General features: G+C 64.0%; 1 protein-coding gene across 2 annotated transcripts in view; it reads right to left on the bottom strand.

Annotated features, from left to right (window-relative positions):
* The window catches only part of CDH4 (cadherin 4), a 494919-nt gene continuing 483016 nt past the window's right edge, over positions 9792–21694 (bottom strand). For both annotated transcript variants that reach the window (XM_021078205.1, XM_021078206.1), the window contains 6 exons: positions 21280–21422; positions 18828–19061; positions 16266–16499; positions 16017–16156; positions 14714–14878; positions 9792–13272 (listed from right to left, as the gene is read on the bottom strand). In XM_021078205.1, the coding sequence (XP_020933864.1) occupies positions 13069–13272; positions 14714–14878; positions 16017–16156; positions 16266–16499; positions 18828–19061; positions 21280–21422 (1120 nt within the window). In that variant the 3' untranslated portion in view covers positions 9792–13068. The remainder of the gene's footprint in view (positions 13273–14713; positions 14879–16016; positions 16157–16265; positions 16500–18827; positions 19062–21279; positions 21423–21694) is intronic.

Raw genomic sequence — 21694 nt, 5'->3', positions numbered from 1 at the left:
CTAGAGGCAGGTTGCTGATGTGACTGGGGGCCCTGGTGGTGGTGGGGCGGGGGGGGGGGGCTCGACTGCACCTCACACCACGCATCACTTTGAGAGGGAGCACAGCCCTGACAAAGCTTCTGGAGGAAGACATCTGGGGTCTTTGTGAGCTGGGAGTGGGCAGGGCTTTCTAAGGACGTGAAGAAAAAAGTGGGTCCAGTGGACTTCAGAGTTACGCACTTAGTAAGGCCCATTAAAAGACTCAGGACAAGCCAGAGGCTTTCAGAAAATATTTGCCATCTAGACACCTGACAGAGGACTTGTCTCCAGAATCGCAAAGAATTCTGCAACTCAGCAGTAAAAAGACAGACACCTCAGAGAAAATGTGCAAGACCTTTGAACAAGAGCTTTGCAAAAGGTCTGCCATAAGCCAGGGAAGAGGCAGGCGCTCATCATTTCTGGGCAGGAGAACCACGGAGAGGGTCCACACTGGCTCCACGTTAAAAGGTTGACAGTCTGGAGGTGGCGCCTCGTGCAGCTCCAGGCTGTCTGCGTGTCGCATGAAAGGATCCTTCTGGAAAACCGTGTCACACTTTCTAACAAAGGTACGCGCCCGTCCACCCATCGGCCCTGCGTTCCGCACCTGCCTGTCTGCTCCCAGAATGGTGTATCTCGTCCCCGCGGGAGAGGCACAGGAGTGCTCCCTGAGGCTCTGCTCGTCGGTGGAGCCCCGTGGGGACATCGCGCGAGCCCATCAGGAGAACAGGAGTGTATTTATCCTGTACTGCCTGGGAACCGCGGGAAGGAACCACCCACGGGTCGGAGGTGGAAATGAATCTCTTGAGAGTTGTGCCAGGAGAAGTACCCTCTGTTTGGCGCCTGCGCTGGGCGGGGCCTGTGCGGGGCGGGGCCTGTGCGGGGCGGGGCCTTGCGGGGCGGGGCCTTGCGGGGCGGGGCCTTGCGGGGCGGGGCGTTGCTCACAGGGGCGTCTGCGCGCCTCCTCCTGGTGGGAGGCGTGGGCCCTCCGGGCTCATGGAAGAGCTGTGCCGATCTGGGGGATGGTCACGGGGTGAACACATGTGCCAGGTTCACAGGTAGCATCTGTGTGTTTCAGCGCATGTGCAGTGTCCCTTGGGAAAGCGTGGAGGAGAGAGCACAGAGCTTAGCAGCGGACCCCCTGCCCTGCGGCCCCCCCCCCCCCCGACAGACCTCGGCTGCACCTGGACAGGTGACCTGGCCCCTGAGAGGACGCGTGAGACTGTCCCAGGCTGGATGTCCTAAGTAGATGACAGCTTGTGATCTTTTTGGAACGCTGCTATTAAGACAAATCTCATGATTATCCGTGGTCGCTAGTTAACTAGTTAATGGTTAACTTGTTTTCGTTTTCTGTCAGAACGTGGGCTCCAAATGTAAACTTTATCTAAAAGAAAAGGTCCACCCAGCTTCCCTCAGCCCTGCCATCAGGGTTCCAGCCCACAGAGGCCCAGACCCTGGCTGCCCTCTAGCCGCAGCTGCAGGGCAGCTGTTCTGGTCTCATGTTGCATCCATCTCCATCTGAGCAGCTTTGGGGACCCTCCCGAGGCCTGTGTGGCCTTGCATTCGGCAAGGCTCACATACAGCCTCAGCGCCTTGCATACAGCAGGTGCTCCATCCGTGCATGCTCTCACGATGGAGGTAGGCACTTAGCCCCAGCCCGGCGGGGCAGCCTCTCCCTCCTCTGGACCCTTCCGGCCCCACCCGGGACCCTGGCACAGGCAGGACCGGCCCCAGGGGACGTATCCTGTCCACTTAAGAGACTCGCAGGGGACAGGCCACCTTCCTACTTGTGTGGCATCTGGCCGCTGTTGAAGCCGTTGCGTCAGGCCGTGAGTCCTCCTCGCTGCTAGGATTTCTGCTTTTGAGAATAGCTGAACATGGGAAAAGTGTCCCTCTGCCGGTGAGCGCGTACAGCGGTCTGGGCCCCTGCGACGGCGGCTCGGCCCCCGGCGGCGTAGCTGCTGGCGCCCTCTGTGAGGGTGAGGGAAGGCGGCCCGGCCAGAGGCCCTTGGGGGTTCCCTTTATGGAGCGCGTCGGGGTCGGGGTGGCAGGGCATCCTGCGGAGGTTGTCTTTGGGGTGCGGGCGCGTCAGTGAGCTTGATCATATGGTGAAACCTCACGGCGCCTGCGACTGCCCAGACTTGCCAGTTGCACCTCGGAAATAGGTGCAGTTTCCTACGCATCAAACACCTCGAAGATGCAAAAATAAGGGAATGAGAATTAAGAGATTAAGCTGTGTTCCCAGGCAGGGACTGGCTTGGGTGGGATGTGGCCAGAGGAAGGTGCTGGTGGCAGGGAGGGGAGGAGAGGGGGCAGGTCCTGTCTCTGGACGGACGTGGGGTGTGTGGGGAGGTTTGGAGGGCCCCCGGTTTCGGCATCAGCAAAGGGAAATGAAGGCTGGTGATGGGGCTGAGGCGGGGAGCTGGTGGCAGAAGGGAGGCCGGGGAGGGTCGGGTTCCCTGCCCCGCGCTCTGGGATGTAGTGTGGCTGCAGGGGCCCCGGAGTGCCCCATGAGGGGACAGGGCGGGACAGGTGGGTCCTCAGGCTGGGGACAAGGAGCAGCAGAGAGGGGCGAGCAGCCGCCGGGAGGCCAGGGGTGGGCGGGTGTGGAGGAGGGCTTGCTGCCCAGGCCCCTGCAGTTGGGATCCCAGCTGAGGGGGAAGCAGGTGGGCAGTGAGGATGGTTGCAGGCCCGGTGTAACCCGGGGTGACACTGCAGGGGAGGGGCTAGAGATGGGAGATGCTGGGGACAGATGGCAGTGCTGGGGACAGATGGCATGCTACGGGAGCTGGCAGAGAGAGTGCAAGGGGCAGATAGGTGTTGGGAGGGGAGGGGGAGCCCGGGGAGGGGAGGGGGACGGGGTGGGGGGGTGCAGGCCCTTCACAGGAAGGGGCTCTGCGTGTCGGGGGCTTAGGAGGTCAGCTCATCTGCCTGGGGCCACCCTGGCTGCTGTTTCTTGGGAACTTGAAACGAGCTGAAAACAAGGCCAATACAGAGGCAAAGAGTGGTGTTATTGGAGCACCTGGATCCAGCCATGCCTGAGACCCAGCCCTGAACCTGTTTTGGAGGTGCTGGGGCAGGGTGGTGACAAGAATTTCAGTTCAGCCCGGCCTGCAGGTCCAGCCCAGCCCTTGAGACCTGGCTGCCAGGACTTTGAGAATGGACCCGAGACCCCCCGTCCCCCATTGCTCTGCACCTGGAAAGGAGCTGTCCAAGAACCCCTCCCTCCCCCCACAGTCCCCCCACCCCAGGCCGCCTCAGCCAGGAAGGCAGGGGCAGTCCCCAACCCTAGCTGGCCAAGGGCCCCCACCAGCTGAGAGGAGGGCAGGCGTTTCTGGAAGGATTAAGGGGCAATGGGGAGGCAGGAAGAGATGCTGGATGACGGCCGGAGGGACGGCAGACTGAGGACACCCGTTTGGGCACCAGCAGAAAGGGTGGGGTCCCCAGCCCCCCACCGTCCCCGCTGGGTTCCTGGCCGGGCTGGCCCGGGGGCCCAGCTCCCCGGGGCCGAATCAGGGCTCACCCCCCCTCCTCTGGATGCCGATGGCCTTTCCACCCCCTGAAATGGGGACTGTACCAGCCCCCACCCCAAACCCCAGGGCAGCCGAGAGGCTAACCTAGGAGCCGGAACTGCGGCCCCCTGGGCGGGGGGATCAGAGATGCTAATTCCCTGGGGTGCCCAGCCCAGGCTCTGGGAGGCTCTTGGGACCCCGGCCCCGCAATGTGGGGGTGAGATTGTGCCCAGGGGTGGTTAGGATTAGGGCCTGAGGACATGGGCAGGAGAGGAGTGGTCCTGCGGGGCTGCGGGGGAGGCGGGACGGGCTCCTGGGGCCCCGGCACGCGGGGGGCCCCGGCCCGAGCGGGCGGCGGGACGGCGGCCTCGACCCTGCAGCTGTGTGTGCGGGGCGGGTGAAGACGCTAACCAGTGGCCAAGCTGAGAGAGGAAGGGGGCAGCCTACTGGGGCCAGGCTGGTTGTAACCCAGGACCGAGGGCTCTGAGGACTGTTGGGAGGAGGCGAGGGCGGCGGCGTGTGATTTTGGCGAAGGCGAACCTGTGACCACGTGGTTGGTCGGAGGCCACTGCTGTTGGTGAGGAACAGACGCCTTGATGGTTTGGGTGCTTTTCTAAGTATCAGAAGGTGCAAGAAACGGGGTTTATAAGATCCTCCCCTGAAACATCCAGCCGTCGGAGGGCAGTCCCGTCTGGTTTCCCAGGGGACACGGCGCCTCAGCCGGTTGTCATCTCGTCGTTGTCCGACTCCTGCAGGGGCCAGGGTAGGTCAGAGGTCAGCCACCGCAGGGGGCGGTGGGCGGCAGACCCAGGTTTGGGAGGCCCTAGGAAGGCCTATTCCGAGGTCCAGGGAGGCTTTGGTTGGTGGGCAGGCCATGCACTCTTAGTGGACCAGGCCCTGTTCACAGGGCCCTCTGTTCCCGTCCGGGAAGCGGTTCTGTCCTGTGGCTTCTTCCCACACCGAGAGTCCACGGTTAGACTCACCGATCTTAGAGAGCAGTGTCCTTGGTCACTTGTTTCGGGTCACCTGGTCATTACTATTCTCTCAGAGGCTGCGACATATTTGCTAATGCAGGAAACAGTAAAATCCTGTACAACAGGCAGAGGACAGGTAAGAGCTGGTGACCCTGGGAAGGCCACGAGGAAGCATGGATGCCAAGAACCTCCCTTAGGCGCGGCCGGTACCTCCCCAGGTCGTGTGACCAGGCTGTCCTGTGCCCGTCGTCATTTTTAAGGAAAATGACGTCGCCGAGAACGCCCACCAGAGATGCCTGCAGGTAGAGGCCGGGGCTGGGTCCCTGTGGCTCCTTGCAGGGTTAAGAAGGGAGCGTGGTTGTCAGGGGGGCGATGTGGCTGGTGCCAGAAGAGCAGTTGGTTTTGAGGGTGGGCAGGCATCCCCGCCGCTGGCGAGGTGGCTCCGCACGGCGCGCCCCGGGCCAAGGGGCGGAGGAAAACTTGGCTTAAGAGTTTTCTTGCTTTTGCCTTAAAATATGAATTGTTATTTTATCGCCAACACCGCCGGGTAGGAGATCTGAAGGAAAGGCCCGGAACCCCAAGGAGATTCTTCCCACGGGCCCCCCAGATTCCCGGGGGGGTCCTGCGCCGGCCTGGGCTGAGCAGGGAAACCCTCTGTGCCCATCGCTTGCAAGGGTCGGCGGGGCCCTGCCTGCCAGCGGAGGATGCTGCGGGCAGGAGCGAGGGCACCGAGACCCCTCTGGGTGTGGTCACAGCCCCGCCCTGGTCATCGTCCCTCTGTCGCCTGGCGGCAGGCAGTGGGTTTTCTTTCTGGTGGTAGAGAGGTGGCGACGCCCCGCCTGGCCCCCCGCAGACCTCTGACCTCTGCAGCCTCGGAGCTTCCATAGCGACCACTCCAGAATCGTGGAAGGAAGGAGAAGACCAGGCCTCGGGCACAGCCCCTGCTGCCTGGTCACTCAGGCCAGTGTGTTTCTGGAAGTTTCTCTGCCCCTCTCTCTGTCAGAGTTTTTCCCCAGTGTTTGGGGGCTGGTGGTCTCAGCCCGTGGGAGCGGGAGTGCTGGGTGTCTGGTGGTCGGGTGCCCCTGGAGGGCGGGCCGTGGAGGGTAAAGGCCTGCCCCCCCCTGCCCCCTGCCTTCTCTCTGCTCAGTTCATCGCCCCGGGCAGGCGGGTTGGCCCGAGATCCGTGGGCACACGCCCAAGGCGAGGCGCTCCGAGGGGGCTCTCTGCAGCCCCGCTGCTGCCCCGGGCGGCCGGCGGCCTAGCCCGTCCTCTCCGCTGGGCTGCCCTGGGTGCTGGGGACACGGGGCAGCTGTGGCAGTCACCTCGGTGGGAGACAGGCTGGAGGAAAAACCCGAGTTAAGACACGTGGGCGTTAACGAATTAAGTCCTTTGAAGAGTCAGATGCGGAGGGAGGCCTTGGGACCACGAGGCTGTCCTGGGCTCTGGGCGCAGCCCCTGGGAGTGGCTGCAGGTTCGGACCTCACCCTCCAGTCCCCGAGCTTGTCCTGGTGAATTTCCAAGCAGAGTATTTATTTCTAAGCAGCTGAAAGTTCCTGCGGACGCTTCTGAGGCCACACGGCAGCAGTGCCGGCAGCGCCCTTCAGCCAAGCGTGAGTCAGGACAGGGGTGTGTGTGTGTGTGTGTGTGTGTCGGGGGTGGGGGTGGGGGGCAGTGGGGCTGGGTGGCTGGGAATGTGCTGGGAGCTTCTGGGTTGGTGGCAGTGAGTGCCCCCCGCCCCGCCCCCCTCCTTCAGCCCTTCAGCAGGTGCGCGTCCAGGGCCACCTGTGCTCAGTGTCAGCCTGGAGCACTCCTAGTCTTGGGTGAGGCTTCATGCCGTCCCTGTGAGTTGATGCTTCTGGGCCGGAGCCACAGAGCACCCGCTACCCCAGCACAGCCCCGAGTCAGGCTGCGGTTCTTGCCACCCAGGTCTCCAGGAGGCCCCAGCCGGGGCAGGGTGCGGAGGAGTGTGGGGGGCCCTCAGACATCTCCGGCTGGCCCTCTGGGCACCTCTGGGCCTTGGGCCCACTTCCCCAGGGGCCGCTGGGACTGCTCACCCTGCCGCCTCCCAAGAGGCCCCCTCCCCCTCTGGCAGGTGCAGGGTTGGGAAGCACCCTGAGGGGCTTCAGGGCCTGGAGGGGCGTCTGCGCTGCGGCCCAGGGCTCGTGCCTGTGCCCCTCAGACTTACTGCGTAGTGGCCTGGCTCTGTGGGGTGGTGCCAGCACCTTGCTGGCAAATAGTAACCAGATCACACTGGCCCCAGTGTGTGCCGCAGCGTCCTCCCCGAGCGTCGGGTGCTGTCGAGGCGTCCAGGACACATGGCAGGTTCCCCGTAACTGAGCCCCACCCCGTTATCTCTGTCCTGAGGCGGGGAGCCCCCGTGGGGCCCTTGGGGGTGGGGCGGGTGGGAGAAGAGGGGGGACGCACCCGGGACCGCAGCTGGTTATGCTTAGAATTAGGTTCAGAGTGGACATTTGTTTTTCTTCTTAAGTAAAAACATTCCCAAGCTCAGGTCCAGCTGCGCTGGAGAAGCAGGTGTTGGGAGAAGTGGAGAAGGTTGCTTTCAACTGGAAAGCCTTTGGGGAGAAGACAGACCCAGTGTTTTTCGGGGAGGGGGGGACGGCGCTCAGTCGCTCATGGAGGGGTCAGTGTCCTCGCCGTCCCGCTGTGAGTGGGCCTGTCCTCCTCGGGGTCCTTCTTGAGATGCTTTTGTTTTGCACGTGGCACCTGGCAGTTCCTGGGCTGGAGTCGAACCTGTGCCGCAGCCGCTGCCATGCCGGGTCCTTCCTGCTGCGCCGCAGGGACAGAGGCTGTCTTGTGCACACCGTTTGCTCTCGAGAGGACTGGAGGAGAAGCTGGGGAGGGCTGGTGCTCCGTTACTTGCTTATTCCTCATTTCTGCTCCTTTACCCATGGAGAGGAGCCGCAGGCTGGGTAGGCTGTTGTGTGGTGACAAGACCTGGAAGGTGTGCCCGAGTCAGGCGTGCAGGGCCCAGGGCCTGGCTTGGGGTTGGTTCGGGGTTTGCTACCTGTGAGCTTTGCCAAAGCCACAGGACGAAGGGGGCCGAGGGCGTTTCCCGCAGAGCCGCCTACAGACCCCACGGGTCAGAACCTCATCCCGTTTCTCTGGGCTCTTGGGTGGAGGCCTGTCATCTGTAACTTCTTCCTGCTGACGTGGTGCCGTGTCCCCCCGGGGTGTCCCCCTGGGGCTGGGGCGTCTGTTGCTGACTGTTGTACTTTAGGGTGGAACAAGCTGCATCTGCGTTGCTGCCCAGGAGGCGGAGGTCATTAAGAGCAGGCGTGCTAATTCCATTCCCTGGAGGCTGGTCTGGGGGCCGTGCTGGCCGTAGGAGCAGCTTGTGTCCTGGCTGTGGTCTGGTCGTCACACAGGTAGCTTTTCCTTCTGGCGGCAGTTGCCGTGTCTGTGAAACGGTTCAGGAACATGCGTCAGATTGAGTCTGTGACCCTCTCGTCCTGGTCACTAGCTTCTCGAGAATGCTCTTTTGTGACCCAGGGAGCCCGGGAGGCCCGGCTTTTCTGCAGATGAGAGGCAGGGGCCGAGGAAGGGCCTGGGCTGGGCTCGGCTGCAGAAAGCACTCCCGGGAGAGCTGTCACCGGGGTCTAAGCCTCCGCAGTAGCCGCCAGCATCGCCGCGGGGGCTCTTGCTGGGTCCCGGGTCTGCTTATCACACCCTCCTGGGACAGTGCAGCTGCCCCCGGCCTGGCCGGTGTCCACGCTCCACCGTGACCTACTCGGTCACCCCACATCCATCCCAGTGACCTCGCCCTGAGCTCCAGGTCCTGCTGCCGTCCCCCGGGCATCCAGCAGCGTGGCCGGAGCTGAGGGCAAGGGTTCCCATGGGGCAGCTGGCAGGGGACTTCCACGTCCTTGCCCCCGCGTCTCCATCCTGCAGGTCCGTTCCCCAGGCCTGGCTCTTTCCAGTCTGAGGGGGCCGTTCTCCGTGCTGTCCCCACCCCCGGCCCCCTAGAGGGCAGGATCAGAACCGCCTGTGGCTGTGCTGCTCCAAGTGCATTTGTCCCCCTGCACCCTGGGGGCCGCTCAAGTGCATCTGGACGGCTGCCACCCCCACCCAGGGGAGTCGCCCGCTGGCTGGACCCGGCCTCCTCAGCTGTGGGCTTTGCCAGTGACACCTGGGAACACCCACTCCGCATGCCCCTCCCGGGCCTGCTGTCCACAGGCTGTCCTCTCTCTGGTAAGGGACCCAAGAGACGGCCCCAGGTCTCAGGGAAGGGACCCCAGGCTGGACTTCCTGTTGCTCAGGTCAGGCCCCTGCCTCTGGGACAGCTGGCCTTCTGCTCTGGAGCTTGGGGGTGACCTTCAGGAAACAGCCCCCCTCAGTGTGTACCCCCCCATGACTGTCTGTGCTAGGCCCACAGCAGTCGCCTAATTTCGAATGTAATGAGCGGTTCAGACGCTGGGCATCAGCCAGTGCTCCTTGTGCCTGTGCTGGTCACCTGGGAGCAGTCTTTCGTTAGGCAGTCACTGTGGATGCACATTGGAGCCCAAGAAAAGGTGTGGGTTGGGGCGGGGGGAGGACAGTCGGAGGACCCAGCCCTGGGGCCTGCGGGGCGGGGGCTGCTGGGCGCCTGGCCTGGGGCTTGGGTGACGTGGGGGCTCCTCAGGCTTTCTGAGCTCAGGTTCCCTGAGCGGGGGCAGAGTCCAGGTGGGCTCAGTGTGGCTTCTGCCACTGGCCCTGCACCTGGCGCTCCACGGTGTGGCTTTGTGATTCGGAAGGTGGGAGCCCCGCTGGGGCTCCTCCTGCTCAGGCCAGTGGTCAAGGGCAGGCTGGGTCACGTGACCAGGCCGGGCTGTGAGTGCTACTGGGGACAGCAAGGCTGGTGGACTGGGTTTCTGGCTGGTGTCCAGGTGGCGCTGTCGCCTGGGCAGAAGGAAAGGCACGGGGGGAGGGGAGGGCCCTGAGGCGCGGAGGGCAGGAGCCTTCTGAATGTGAACCAGGCCTTGGGTAGGGCGCTCTGCCAGGCAGCGGGCGGCACCTCTCGTGTAGCAGTCTGTCTGCTTGATTCGTGACTTCCAAGAACGTTGACATGATTGTGTGTGGCATGCGGGCTCTCATGGGCAGACGTGAGCAGTGGGCCTGGTTTGGCTGACGCCTGTGTCCTCAGAGCCCAGGACAGTGCCTGAGACACGGCGGGTGCTCAAGGAAGGTCTGCCCAGCACACAAATCCCACTCTGGACACCCCCCTGCCCTGTGTGAATCGCTGTCCCTGAGAGGTGGGGGTGCGCGGAGAAAAACACGCCAGGGCGAGGCCGACTCCTTAAAAGGGGACTTTATTTGCTCCTCCGGGGCCGCGCACCAGGGCCCGGCCCGCTCGGCACACGACAACTCCGACAGCTCCCAGAGGCTGCTGCTCCGTTTGGAACCGAGACCGCCTGGCACTAAACACACACTGAAAACATCAACACTCTTCCCTTTTTTTCCTTTTTTTTTTTTTTTTTGATACAAAATGATACAAACAACAATACAAAATAGTTGTGCTGTTGACGATTACAAAAAAAGTTGGAACGTAGTCGAACTGCGCAGAGTTGCAGCGTGAATACAGCATACCCAGTATCCTTCCCCAGAACAACCACAGTCATGCGGGCTGCTACACATTGTGTCCATTTCAAAAAGAAACATGCAAAAAAAAAAAAAAAAAAATCAGGATGGAAAAAGAGAAAGGAAAGCCAAACGCGTTCCAATTGTACAGAGGTGCTCCCCCGCCTGCTGCCAGGAGTCTGCCGCGTCGCGGTGAGTGGGTCACACGATGCTGCGGGGGAGTCCCCCTTCTTGGTGTCATCCCTTTCAGCCGTGACAAAGACGCAGCGCCCCTCCTCTTTGTCATCGCAAAGGACCGTGCGCGTCGAGGGTGCTCACGCGAGGGGAACCGAGGCGTCGCTGGGGCCCGAGCACTGCGCCCTGACATTCTGGGAGGTTCTGAAGCGCAGGCTGGAGGGGGCCGGCTCGGCCCGGAGGTGGGGGGGCGGCAGCCCGGACAGGTACAGTGGCCGCGGGCTGGGGCATCGCTGCCGGAGCCCCTGTTCACGAGGACGAACCTCTCGTGAAGGGCCGGAACCTGCCCCAGCACATTGCCAGCGCCGAGTCTGGGCCTTGCGGCCACGTCCCCTGGTCTGGACGCGTCCCATCTAGGTCACAAGCTACGTAAGAGACATTTGACACTGTGTTTGCTTAGCTAACGTGGACTCGTTGCTTGGGATGGAGTCTGGGATGCATCTGGAAGGGCTGGGAACCCCGGTTTTCTCCTGGCCTCCGGGGATGCCCGGGGGTGGCAGTGAGAAGGGACAGATGTCCAGCATGAGAAGCCCCTGCGGACATGCCCCCAGCTGGCTGCCGCAGCCTCAGCGGGTGTGAGTTAGGAAGATGCAGGGGCGTGGCAGTGACACGGGGCGGGGCGGGGGCAGGGCGGGCGTGCTGGGGCTCTACACCCGGGCTCTCCTGGGTGGAGCCAGGCGGGGGCGCTGGGGCTCGGTGTCCAGGATGCCGAGTCCTGGGCCGGGCCTGGCACGTCTATCCCCGAGGTGAGCCCTGGGCCCCGGGGACCCGAGGAGGCCTCAGGCTTTCAGAAAAGGAGGCTCCCCAGCTGCCTGGGCTCCCGACTGTATTCGCCCTTAGAACTTCAACTGGAGGATGGACTTTCCAAAGACAAAGGGAAACAGGATGCCAGCCCTCATCCCACCAACCATCCCCGTGTGGCCACGGCCCAGACGCTGCCTGACCAGAGCGGTCTGCATAGCGCGGCTTCGGATACTGGCGCCCCCTTCCCTCAGCAGGCGGCTCCCAAGGCTGCGTGTGGGACATCGGCGTGGGACCCAGGTGACTGTCCCTCTGTCTACCCATCTCCCCTCCCTCCCTGGGCCGTCCTGGCCAGGGTCCGAGTGGACAGAGCGCACCATGGCCCGTCAGGCCACCTGCCTGGGCTCGTCCACCCAGCCCTGCTCGGGGAGAGCGGCCAGAGTTAGCGGTGAGTTTGGTTTGGGGAAGAACCCTGACGTCCAACACGGATACACCCATGCGTGTCGCGCACGCACACGTGTATGCTCAAGTTCTTCTGGCCAGAGCTGTTTAGGAAAGAGGATGAGCGTGGCTGTGGGGGCAGGCCATGGGCTGGGCAGTGGAGCAGAGCCCCGCACCCCGCCCCCGCCTCCCCAGCCCCCCTGGAGGCCTCCCCTGAGCCCAGGAGCCGGGGGGGGGGGTCTCTGAGGCAAAGCCCTTGTCCTTGGCGGTGCTGGGATGCTTTCCCCCAAGGGGAGCTGATGCACCTCCTGCCCGGGGCCAGGACCTGGGCCCCTTCCCTGGGGAGCTTCACGGACGTGGGTTCCCCTAGGCGGTTGCCCCTGGGACCCAGCTGGGGAAAGAGATGCCCAGGGCTTTTCTCACCCAGGGACAGACAAGCAGGGGCTCCGGGGGCCCTTGGACGCAACCCCTTTCTTGGTCCCGCAGGTCTGAATGCCCATCTAGGGGGCACCTCTGGCTCCGAGAGCCTGAGTGGCTCACTGGTGCGACCTGGGTCTGGAGGCAAGGAGACTGTTTCTGGGGTGCAGTCCAGACACATCTGCGGGACGGTCGCACGGGACGCTGGGCTCTCCAGGGACCTGGAGCAGGTCCTTGTCACCCGTCAGTTCACGAGCATCAGAAGCTCTGGTCCAAGGAGCAGGGCGAGGGAACGAGCCCGCCAGCCTCCTGCTGGCTCTGCTGCTTCTGGCTTCCTGGACCCAATGTCTGCGCAGCCCCACGGCAGCCAGGGGTGTCCAGACCCTTCAGGGTCCGGGCTGGTGGGTGTCCGCCGGGCCTGCAGGGCCTCGGGAGTCTGGTGGGGGGGCGGCAGGTGCCAGGCTTGGTGGGATGCTGGCTGGCTTTGTTTTGGTTACTTGGGACCAAACTCTCTGGGGCCAAAGGCAGTGGGAGCCTGGCTGGACTTCCCAGTCACAGTGGCCCTGAGGGAGGCCGAGGGCAGAGACTGGGAGTGTCAGGACAGCCCGGGTACTCTCTAGCCTTTGGTCCTCCAGGGGGTGGGCCCGGCCCAGGAGACTCGCTGCCTTAGGGGCCCCAGGGCCCGGGGACCCTGAGGTGTGTGGCAGGTGCAGGGACTCAGGGGCTGCTGGGGATTCTCTGTCAGTTTTGTCAAGGGGGTTGCTCACTCTGACGAAAAGACACATTCTTTCCAATTCGGTAAGGAGAGCCTCCGGGCACGGGGCTGGCTGGCTGGCATCGCCGCTCGGGACGGGTGGGGTCTCCGCTGGCCTGCTCGCTTCTGGTCGCTCCTGAGTTTGAGGGAATCTGATACGTGTACCAAAAGGCACTTTCATTGTTTAAAACAGTGCTTCTGTTCTAAGAAATTCAAGTTAAGACAGAGTGCCTCTTGCTCTGCCTCATGCTAAGTCAGCTACTGTGACGGACGGTGGCCGTGGCGCCAGGAGTGTTGGTGGCAGACAGCTCAGGGCGGGGGCGGGGGCGGGGGCGGGCAGGCCCCTTCACGCCCCAGCGGTGCCACGGCCTCGGGGGGGGGTCGGGGGTCGGGGGACCGCGGTGGGCTAGTCCTCGCCACCCCCGTACATGTCCGCCAGCTTCTTGAACCTGGGCCCCCAGTCGTTCAGGTAGTCGTAGTCCTGGTCCCCGGAGCTGGACGAGTTCAGGGAGCTGACCGAGCCGGCCGTGGAGCCGCTCCCCTCGTAGTCGAAGACCAGCAGGGAGTCGTAGGGGGGCGCCGTGGGGTCGTTGTCTGCCGCCCGGAGTCCCTGGGGCCGCAGAGACACAGGGTCAGGGTGGGGCTGGGGGACAGGGACAGCCCACTTTTAGGGCCTGGAATACAGTAGTGCCCAGGGAGTGCTCGGTGTCTCATGGAGAGACGTCTCAGAGCCGAGCAGGGCCATGCGTTCACACAGTGGGCTGGGGGGGGCAGCCAACTCAGTGCCACGTGGCCACACAAGCAGCGGGGGTGGGGTGGGGGGCCGTGGCGAGAGCTCAGCCCCCCCACGTGGGCACGTGGCTCTTGGTCCACGATTCTGGTCACGTGGACAGCAGACCTGACGTGGTCCCCCGTCAGGAGCCTTTGGTGGTCCTGCTGCTGCCCCCCCCCCGCCCCACGCACTGGCTGTTGGGACCCCAGGGCCGTGCCTGCCTCAGCCCTGCTCCGTGTGCTGTGGCCTGCAGCCCGGGGGGTCCCCAGCAGGAGGGCCCGGAGCCTGTGCCATCATTCAGGGTGGGGGCGCGGGGGCCTGTACTCCCCAGGGTGGGCTCGTACTTGATGGGGACGATGCGGTTTGGGGGGGTTTACAAAATCGTGCTGCACCGTGGCCGGTAAATGTCCAAGCCGAGTCCGCTTTGGGACAGCTGTGGACGTTTCACTTGCAGCCTGGGACGTGGCCTGCTTCAGGAACGTTCTGAGAACCACCCGCCCCCTCTGTGTAAACAGGTGCCGTCAAGGGCAGGTTCTGACGGGGGTGGAGACAGAAGAGCTGTCAACACCTCAAAATCTGCAGGTGCTTAGCGCCTGGGGGCACAGGCACCAAGACCCACGCTGGGCCTGACGGTCCCTGAGGGCGATGGTGGCGCGGGGAGGCCCCGATGCCAGGGGCGTGGCTGGTGGGGGAGGTGCCCTCTGGTTTACGGCAAAGGGCGGGGCGGGCATTTTGGGCTCAGCTTCCAGAGGTGGCTCTGTCTTCTTGCGGATCAAGGGACACTCGAAGGCCAGGGATGCTGTTTGCTGGGATTTTGACACCACGTCACTTCCAGACCCCAAACGTTGGGACGGGGGCCAGGCAGGTGGACAGGTGGCAGCTCTGGAAGAAGTCCACCTCCCAGCCTGTTGCCAGTGCCGCGTGTGTCTGTGGTGTGTGTGGTCTGTCTGTGTGCTGTGTGTGTGAGTGTGTCTGTGTCCAGGGGTGGGCGTTGGGGCTCAGCCCGCCACTCCCAGGCCTGTCTGGGCATCTGGGTTGACTGGATTCTGTGGAGGCATCTGAGGTGAGAGCCCGTGCCCCTTGGCACGTCCCCTTGCCAGGACCAAGTTCCTGCTGAGCTGTGTGCCCACTATGTGCCCACCGACTGCCAGCCCTCACCCTGAACCTGCTCCTTGCCCCACGCCGGACGCCCCAGGAGGGGCCTTTTTGTACATGTGACTAGGATCCTGCGTTGATCAAAGGCGCCTGTTTGGGGCCCTCCCCGGGGCCGGGCACCCACCTCGTTGATGAAGTCGCCGATGTCCCCCGGGTGGGGCACCACAGGCCTGACCGGGTACTGGGGCTCGGCGCCCACGGGCCGCTCGTCCACCCGCCGCACCCCGGGGGCCTTGCTCAGCACGTGCTCCATGGCCTCCGGCTGCTGCAGCTGGCTGAGGTCGTAGTCCTGGGCACAGGTGGAGTCGGGGCCGGTACCACGGGGACAGCGGGCAGCAACACCAGCATCATCCCCAGGGCACGTCCCCAGCCTGGTCCTTCGCTCTGAGTGCGTCCACGGTCCCTTCCTGTCACCCGGTCCCCATCCCGTCACCCCATCTCCAGTGCTCTCCTGTCCCTTTCTGTCACTTGGTCCCCAGTCACCCCTGTCCCATGCCGTCCACCCATCCCCGGTGTCCCCGTCCCATTCCGTCCCCCGGTCCCCGGTGCCCCCGTCCCATTCCGTCCCCCGGTGTCCGCGGTGTCCCCGTCCCATTCCGTCCCCGGTGTCCCCCTCCCATTCCGTCCCCCGGTGTCTCCCTCCCATTCCGTCCCCCGGTCCCCGGTGTCCCCCTCCCATTCCGTCCCCGGTGTCCCCCTCCCATTCCGTCCCCCGGTGTCTCCCTCCCATTCCGTCCCCCAGTCCCTGGTGTCCCCGTCCCATTCCGTCCCTGGTGTCCGCGGTGTCCCCCCTCCCATTCTGTCCCCCGGTCCCCAGTGTCCCCCTCCCATTCCGTCCCCCGGTCCCCGGTGTCCCCCGTCCCATTCCGTCCCCCGGTCCCCGGTGTCCCCCTCCCATTCCGTCCCCCGGTCCCCGGTGTCCCCCGTCCCATTCCGTCCCCCGGTCCCCGGTGTCCCCCTCCCATTCCGTCCCCCGGTCCCCGGTGTCCCCCGTCCCATTCCGTCCCCCGGTCCCCGGTGTCCCCCTCCCATTCCGTCCCCCGGTCCCCGGTGTCCCCCGTCCCATTCCGTCCCCCGGTCCCCGGTGTCCCCCTCCCATTCCGTCCCCTGGTCCCCGGTGTCCCCCTCCCATTCCGTCCCCCGGTTCCCGGTGTCCCCCCTCCCGTCCCATCCGTCGTTCCTGAAATGCCCAGCTCGCCTGTGTTGCTCCCCTCCCTGCCCAGCCTCAAGGCACACGGGGCGTCTGTCCACCCCGCTGTGCCCGTGCTCAGCCCCACACACCCTCGTTTGTCACTGTTATCCCGCTTTCCGGGGTCACCAAACCTCGCGTTGTGAGGACGGGCGCCAGGTCCCCAGGCCGCCCCTGCAGCGGGCCCGCGGCCCCAGGTCCCGCCCGCCTGCCCGCCCTGGCGGGCCCCGCGCCTCACCTGGTCCTCCTCGCCGCCGCCCTCCTCGTCATACTTGAGGATGTTGTCGCGCACGTCGTCCTCGGGGTCGATGAGCAGCTGCTTCGTGTGGCGCTCCTTCTCCCGCCGCTTCATCCACAGCACGAACAGCAGCACCATGGCTGGGGGCGTGAGCGCGCGTGACGCGGCTGCGCGGGGCGGGACCCGCCCCCCCCACGGCTCCTCCCCCCCACGGCTCCTCCCCCCCCCCGCCCCCCGGGCGGCACTCACTCAGCAGGATGACGATGCAGAGGAGGATGGCCACGATGGCGCCCGTGCCCAGACCCGCCGCCGCCACCGCGCCGATGGCAGTGCAGTCGCCGTTCTCGTCGCACGGGCACACCTTGACCTTGATGACAGACGTGTTGGACAGGGGCGGGTTTCCCGAGTCCGTGACAGTGATGGGGACATCGTACATCCCGGCCTCCAGGTACAGGATGCGGAGGCTGAGCTGGGCGTAGTCACCTGGGCGAGGGGGCAGGACGGGCGCTGTCAGTCAGCAGCCAGCCCGCCCTCCTGAGACGCTGGAAGGAAGGGACTCAGTCCGACAGCGGGAACACTGACACGCGCCCGCGTGCACACACACACGCGTGCACACATGACTTCATTCCGTGAAGGTGAGAGTTCCCGTCGCGGCGCAGCAGAAACGAATCCGGCTAGGAACCATGAAGTGGCGGGTTTGATCCCTGGCCTCGCTCAGTGGGTTAGGGATCCGGCGTTGCCGGGAGCTGTGGTGTAGGCCGGCGGCTACAGCTCCGATTTGACCCTTAGCCTGGGAACCTCCATATATATGCTGCGGGTGCAGCCCTAAAAGGACAAAAAAAGACAAAAAATAAAAAAAAAAGAGCAGCTGCAACATGAAGGATGAAGAAATTCAATACAGAGAGAGTTCCACCAAATCAATGAGGAAAAGCTGTTTTCAAAGAAAGATAGGCAAGGACATTGAACATTTGTTCACAGACGCAAAAAATGGCCAAAAGATATATGAAAAAATGTCTCCTGGTAGTCAAAAGATGCAAGTGGAAACAGGGATTTTGGCTAAAAACTTGGAAAAACTTGGAAAAATGCTTTTTTCTTTTTTTGGGGGGGGCATTTGGAGGTTCCCAGGCTAGAGGTTAAATCAGAGCTGTAGCCTCCGGCCTACACCACAGCCGCAGCAATGCAGATCCAAGCCAGGTCTGCAACCTACACCACAGCTCCCAGCAACGCCTGATCCTTGACCCACTAAGTGAGGCCAGGGGTCGAACCTGTGTCCTCATGGATACGAGTCAGGTTTGTTACTGCTGAGCCACGATGGGAACTCCGAAAAATGCTTTTTAAAACAGCAGTGTTCATAAGGGCCTGAGGAACACACAAATGCTAACAAAACTCACAGATGCTGGAGAGGGTGTGGATAAAGGAGGTGGGACCACATTATACGCTGTTGGTGGGAACGTCACCTGGTGCAGCCACTGGGGAGGACCGTCTGGAGGTTCCCTCAAAAACGGAGTAAAGAACTTTGCCGTATGATCCGGCAGTCTCCCCCTGCACAGAGCCCTAACTTGAAAAGATACACGCACCCCAGTGTGCCTCGCACTGTTCACAACAGCCAAGACCTGGGAGCAACCTAAATGCCACCCAGAGATGAACGGGTAAGGAAGATGTGGTACATGTGCGCAACGGAGTATCACCCAGCCATACAGAGAGCGACGCACTGCCATTGGCAGCCACGTGGATGGAACTAGAGCTTCTCCTACTAAGTCAGGCAAAGGCAGATACCGAATGACACCGCTTATATGTGGCATGGGATGCATGTCACCTTGTCTATGAGACAGAAACACTCACTCACATAGAGAATTGACGCGTGGTTGCCACAAGGGGGTGGGGAGGGAGGCGTTGGGAGTTTGGAGTTAAGAGATGTGAACTAGTGCGTAGAGTCCACAAGTTCCCTGGGGCTCAGCAGGCTAAGGATCTGGTGTCGCCACCGCTGGGGGGCAGGCACATCTGTGCCGTGAGCTCCGTCCCTGGCCTGGGAGCGTCCCCGTACCGCAGGCGCGGCACAGGAAAAAAGGAATGAACAGCAAGGTCCTGCTGAACAGCACGGGGAGCGCTGGTCAGTCCCTGCGATACACCATCCCGGAGAGGAACGCGAAAAGGAACAGCCGTGCGTGTCCTCGCGTCGCCCTGCTGTTCACCGGACATTCACACAGCACCGGAAGTCAGCTCCACTGCAGCGAAATGCATTTTAAGGAAACCCCCAGGCGTTCCCGTCGTGGCGCAGTGGTTAAGGAATCCGACTAGGAACCATGAGGTTGCAGGTTCGGTCCCTGCCCTTGCTCGGTGGGTTAACGATCCGGCGTTGCCGTGAGCTGTGGTGTAGGTCGCAGACGCGGCTCGGATCCCGCGTTGCTGTGGCTCTGGCGTAGGCCGGGGGCTACAGCTCTGATTGGACCCCTAGCCTGGGAACCTCCACATGCCGCGGGAGCGGCCCAAGAAATGGCAAAAAAAGACAAAAAAAGACAAAAAAAAAAAAAAAAGAAAACCCAGAATTTGGACCCTCTTCATGCAGCAGGTTCGCGTCTAGGAGAGCGTCCTCAGGAAATTGGCGGGAGGTGGGCCCACGGGTCGCTGGCTCAGGACGCAGCCCCGGCCGCAGGGAGTCGAGGCCGCGTTAGGTCGAGGAGCTTGGGGTCTGCACCCCCCCCCCCCCCGCCCCGGAAAAGGCGGCTCCCGCGGTCCCGCGCGGCCTCTTCCAGGGCCCCCCGCCCAGGCGTCTGCACCAGGCCCAGCGGGCCCGGGCCTTGGCCGGCTCACCGTTTAGGCGGGAGATGGTCCAGTTCCTGCGCACGCTCGCCGGGACGAAGGGCAGCTCGAAGACGTAGGGGCCGACGTTGGGGTCCACGTCGGCGTCAGCCGCGGTGATGTTGATGGCGGTCAGGCTGGGCCTCTCGCAGATCTGCGCCTCCTTGGGCAGCAGCTCGGGGGCGTTGTCGTTGATGTCGATGAGGTAGATCTGGAGGGTGCCGGTGCCGCTGGCCGGGGGGACCCCTGTGGGAGGACGGGGGTGACCCCGCGGGTCGCGTCCCACCCTCTGCGGCCAGCCCCCAGCCCACCCAGGACAGAGCCCCCCCTACCGACCCTGGCACGCCGAGGTGTACAACACGCGCACCAACGCCACCAGAGCTCGCCGCGCCCAGGCCCGCGGCGTGGATGGACCAGAGCTGGGTGCCCAGATGCCCTGTCTCCCGTCTCTGACCATGGCAGCTCTGGCCCTGGCAGAGCAACCCCGCTTTTTTTGCCCGAGGCAGGTGGAGCACGTGTAACAAGCGTCCAGAGCACATCTCTGTGACCTTCGGAAACATCAGAGCCCGCGGAGGGTGACGGCAGGACGCCTGCCTCTGAAAGCTGCTTTGATGGGAGGGTGGCGACCCAGCTCAGCCACGAGAAGCTCCGGCGGGCTCTGTTAACCCGGTGGGGCTCGTGCCGCATTCCCCGCGGATCCGGCACTTCCCAGTCGTTGAAAACCACTTTCTAACCTACTCTCGGCGCCCCAGCCGCTGGAGGAGAGGATGCTGGGGGAGCAGCCTTCCTGGACCAGGGCCTGGCGCTCCTCGCGGCTGCGAAGGGGCTGGGCCTTGTAGCCCCTGTGAGGCAGGGGAGGCGGGAAGGAGGCAGCGGGGCTCAGCTTTCACTTGCTATGGACCAAACCTTTGTGGGACGGCTGCTCTGGCTCCTGAAGCTGCTACACGGCTGTTCCCAGAACCCACCTGTCCCCGGCCTGCGGCAAGGCCTCTGCACATGCACTTCCTGAGCCCGGGCTCCCGCCCCATCGCATCCTCCCCGGGCTAATGTCTTCCGGCCCCACATCACTCAGCCCAGGGCACAGCTGGAGGCCCCGCTGCTCTCCCAGCCCCCCGTTCTGTTTTCGTCCAGCACTTGGTCCACGCCCTCGACGTGTCTGGCTGACTTCTTTCTCTCTGCTGCTTGTTGCCCCTAATAGCTATTTCCTCTTGGTTCCTTAATCAAAGAAATGGAGCCTCCACTCTTACATGGGTTCATCACTGACCAACCAGAAGGCCACATTTCTCAGCGCCCCTTGCAGCAAGATGTGGGCTCATGACGGCTCTGGCCTCATGAGCTGGACGTCCTTGGCAGGGCCGGCCCACGCCCTCGTCCTCCTCACTCCTCTGTCTGCGGGACGCTCTCATGATGGCTGGGGCACCTGCAGCCGTCCCGGGCCGTGCCGCACCTTACCAAGGCCGTGGGAGGGGCCGCAGGGAGCCTGGCTTCTTCCCCCGACCCCGGGCCCCGCCTCGCGTGGGAGCGAGTAAATCTCCATCCTGTCGACGTTACTGTTGTCATCACACACACCCGACACAAAGGGAGAGGTCTCTCGTCTGCTGCCAGTTGTGCCTGGCACAGAGCCGGAGCCCAGGGGAACAGGACAACAGCAGCAGTGAGACGTACTGGAGCCAGGCCCTGTTCCCAACTTGGTCCTCATGGCCCTGAGCAGCCGAGGTGGTTACCCCCACTTTGTGTGGGAGAAAGCCGAGGGACAGGGTCAGGCTCCTCCACTGGGCGGAGACCTCGTCTCTGCTCCCCGACCCTTTGCTGCCCCACCCTGTCCCCTCCTTCGCAGAGGGGGCTGGATGCCCCACCAGCTCCTGGGCGCCCCGGGTTTGGGGAGGGGGACCTTGAGGCTCCGGGTCCCAGCACCCGGGCTCCTAGAGACGCCATGTGTGTCCCTTAGAAGGCCCATGTCCCTCAGCCTCCCTCCAGACCCCTGCTGGCCCCCTGGCCACCGCCTCTGCCCAGGCCCCTCAGTGTGGCTCAGGGCCCTCGCCCTTGCCCCCTCTGAGCCTCCAGGGCTTCTCACAGGGGTCCGCCCTGCCCCTCTGCTGGGACCGAGGGTCGCAGGGGTCTGGAAGGGGGTCAGAGCCAGCAAAGGGCAGCTGGGGCGGGTGCCCCTCCCCCAGTTTTGGTTTCTTTTCAGCATGAGGGCTGTTCTGTTCAACAAAGGTGACTCAAGAGCCTGAGTTTCCAGTTGGGGCCCTGAGGTCGTGCAGTTCAGCTCAGGCGCTGGATGGATCCCAGCCCCACCCCCTGGCCCAGCCCCCTGGTGCCCGCCTGGGCCAACGACCCTGGGCACCAGCCCGAGCCCCTGCTTCCCATGAGCGAGGGAGGGGCTGCCCGGGGCGCCCGTGGCCGCGGCCCAGCACTGCTCCCCACCCTCGCCTCGGCCCCCTCTCCCCGCCCCCGGGCGCACCGTTGTCAGCCGCCAGGAAGGTGGCCTCGTAGACGTTGTTTTTGATGTAGAGAGACTCTCGGTCGAGGACGGCCGCCGTGCTGATCTGGCCGTTGGTGGCGTTAACGTGCAGCCAGTTAGCGGGGTCCGACAGCTTCGAGTATCTGCAGGGGGAACGGTGTGAGGCAGGAGCCGGGAGCCCTCCTGGCCGCCCGCCCACCCTTCCCAGGCGCCTCTCTCTGGGGAGCTGCGGCCTGGACGCTGGCCGTCCCCGGGGTGCACAGGCCGCTTGACCTCGCAAGGACCCTGGGGGGTGGGTCCTCCCCGCCACTTTGCAGCTGGGGGGGGAGCACAGTGGAGCGGGACGATGCCCACGTCTGTTGTGCGCCCGCAGCCCTGGACCCACTGCTGTCCCTGGACTGGGCCTCCCTGCCTG

This window comes from Sus scrofa, chromosome 17 (genome assembly GCF_000003025.6).
Source record: "Sus scrofa isolate TJ Tabasco breed Duroc chromosome 17, Sscrofa11.1, whole genome shotgun sequence".
NCBI lineage: Eukaryota > Metazoa > Chordata > Mammalia > Artiodactyla > Suidae > Sus > Sus scrofa.
The sequence above is the reverse complement of the archived record's forward strand: the minus strand, read 5'-3'. Positions and strand labels throughout refer to the sequence as shown.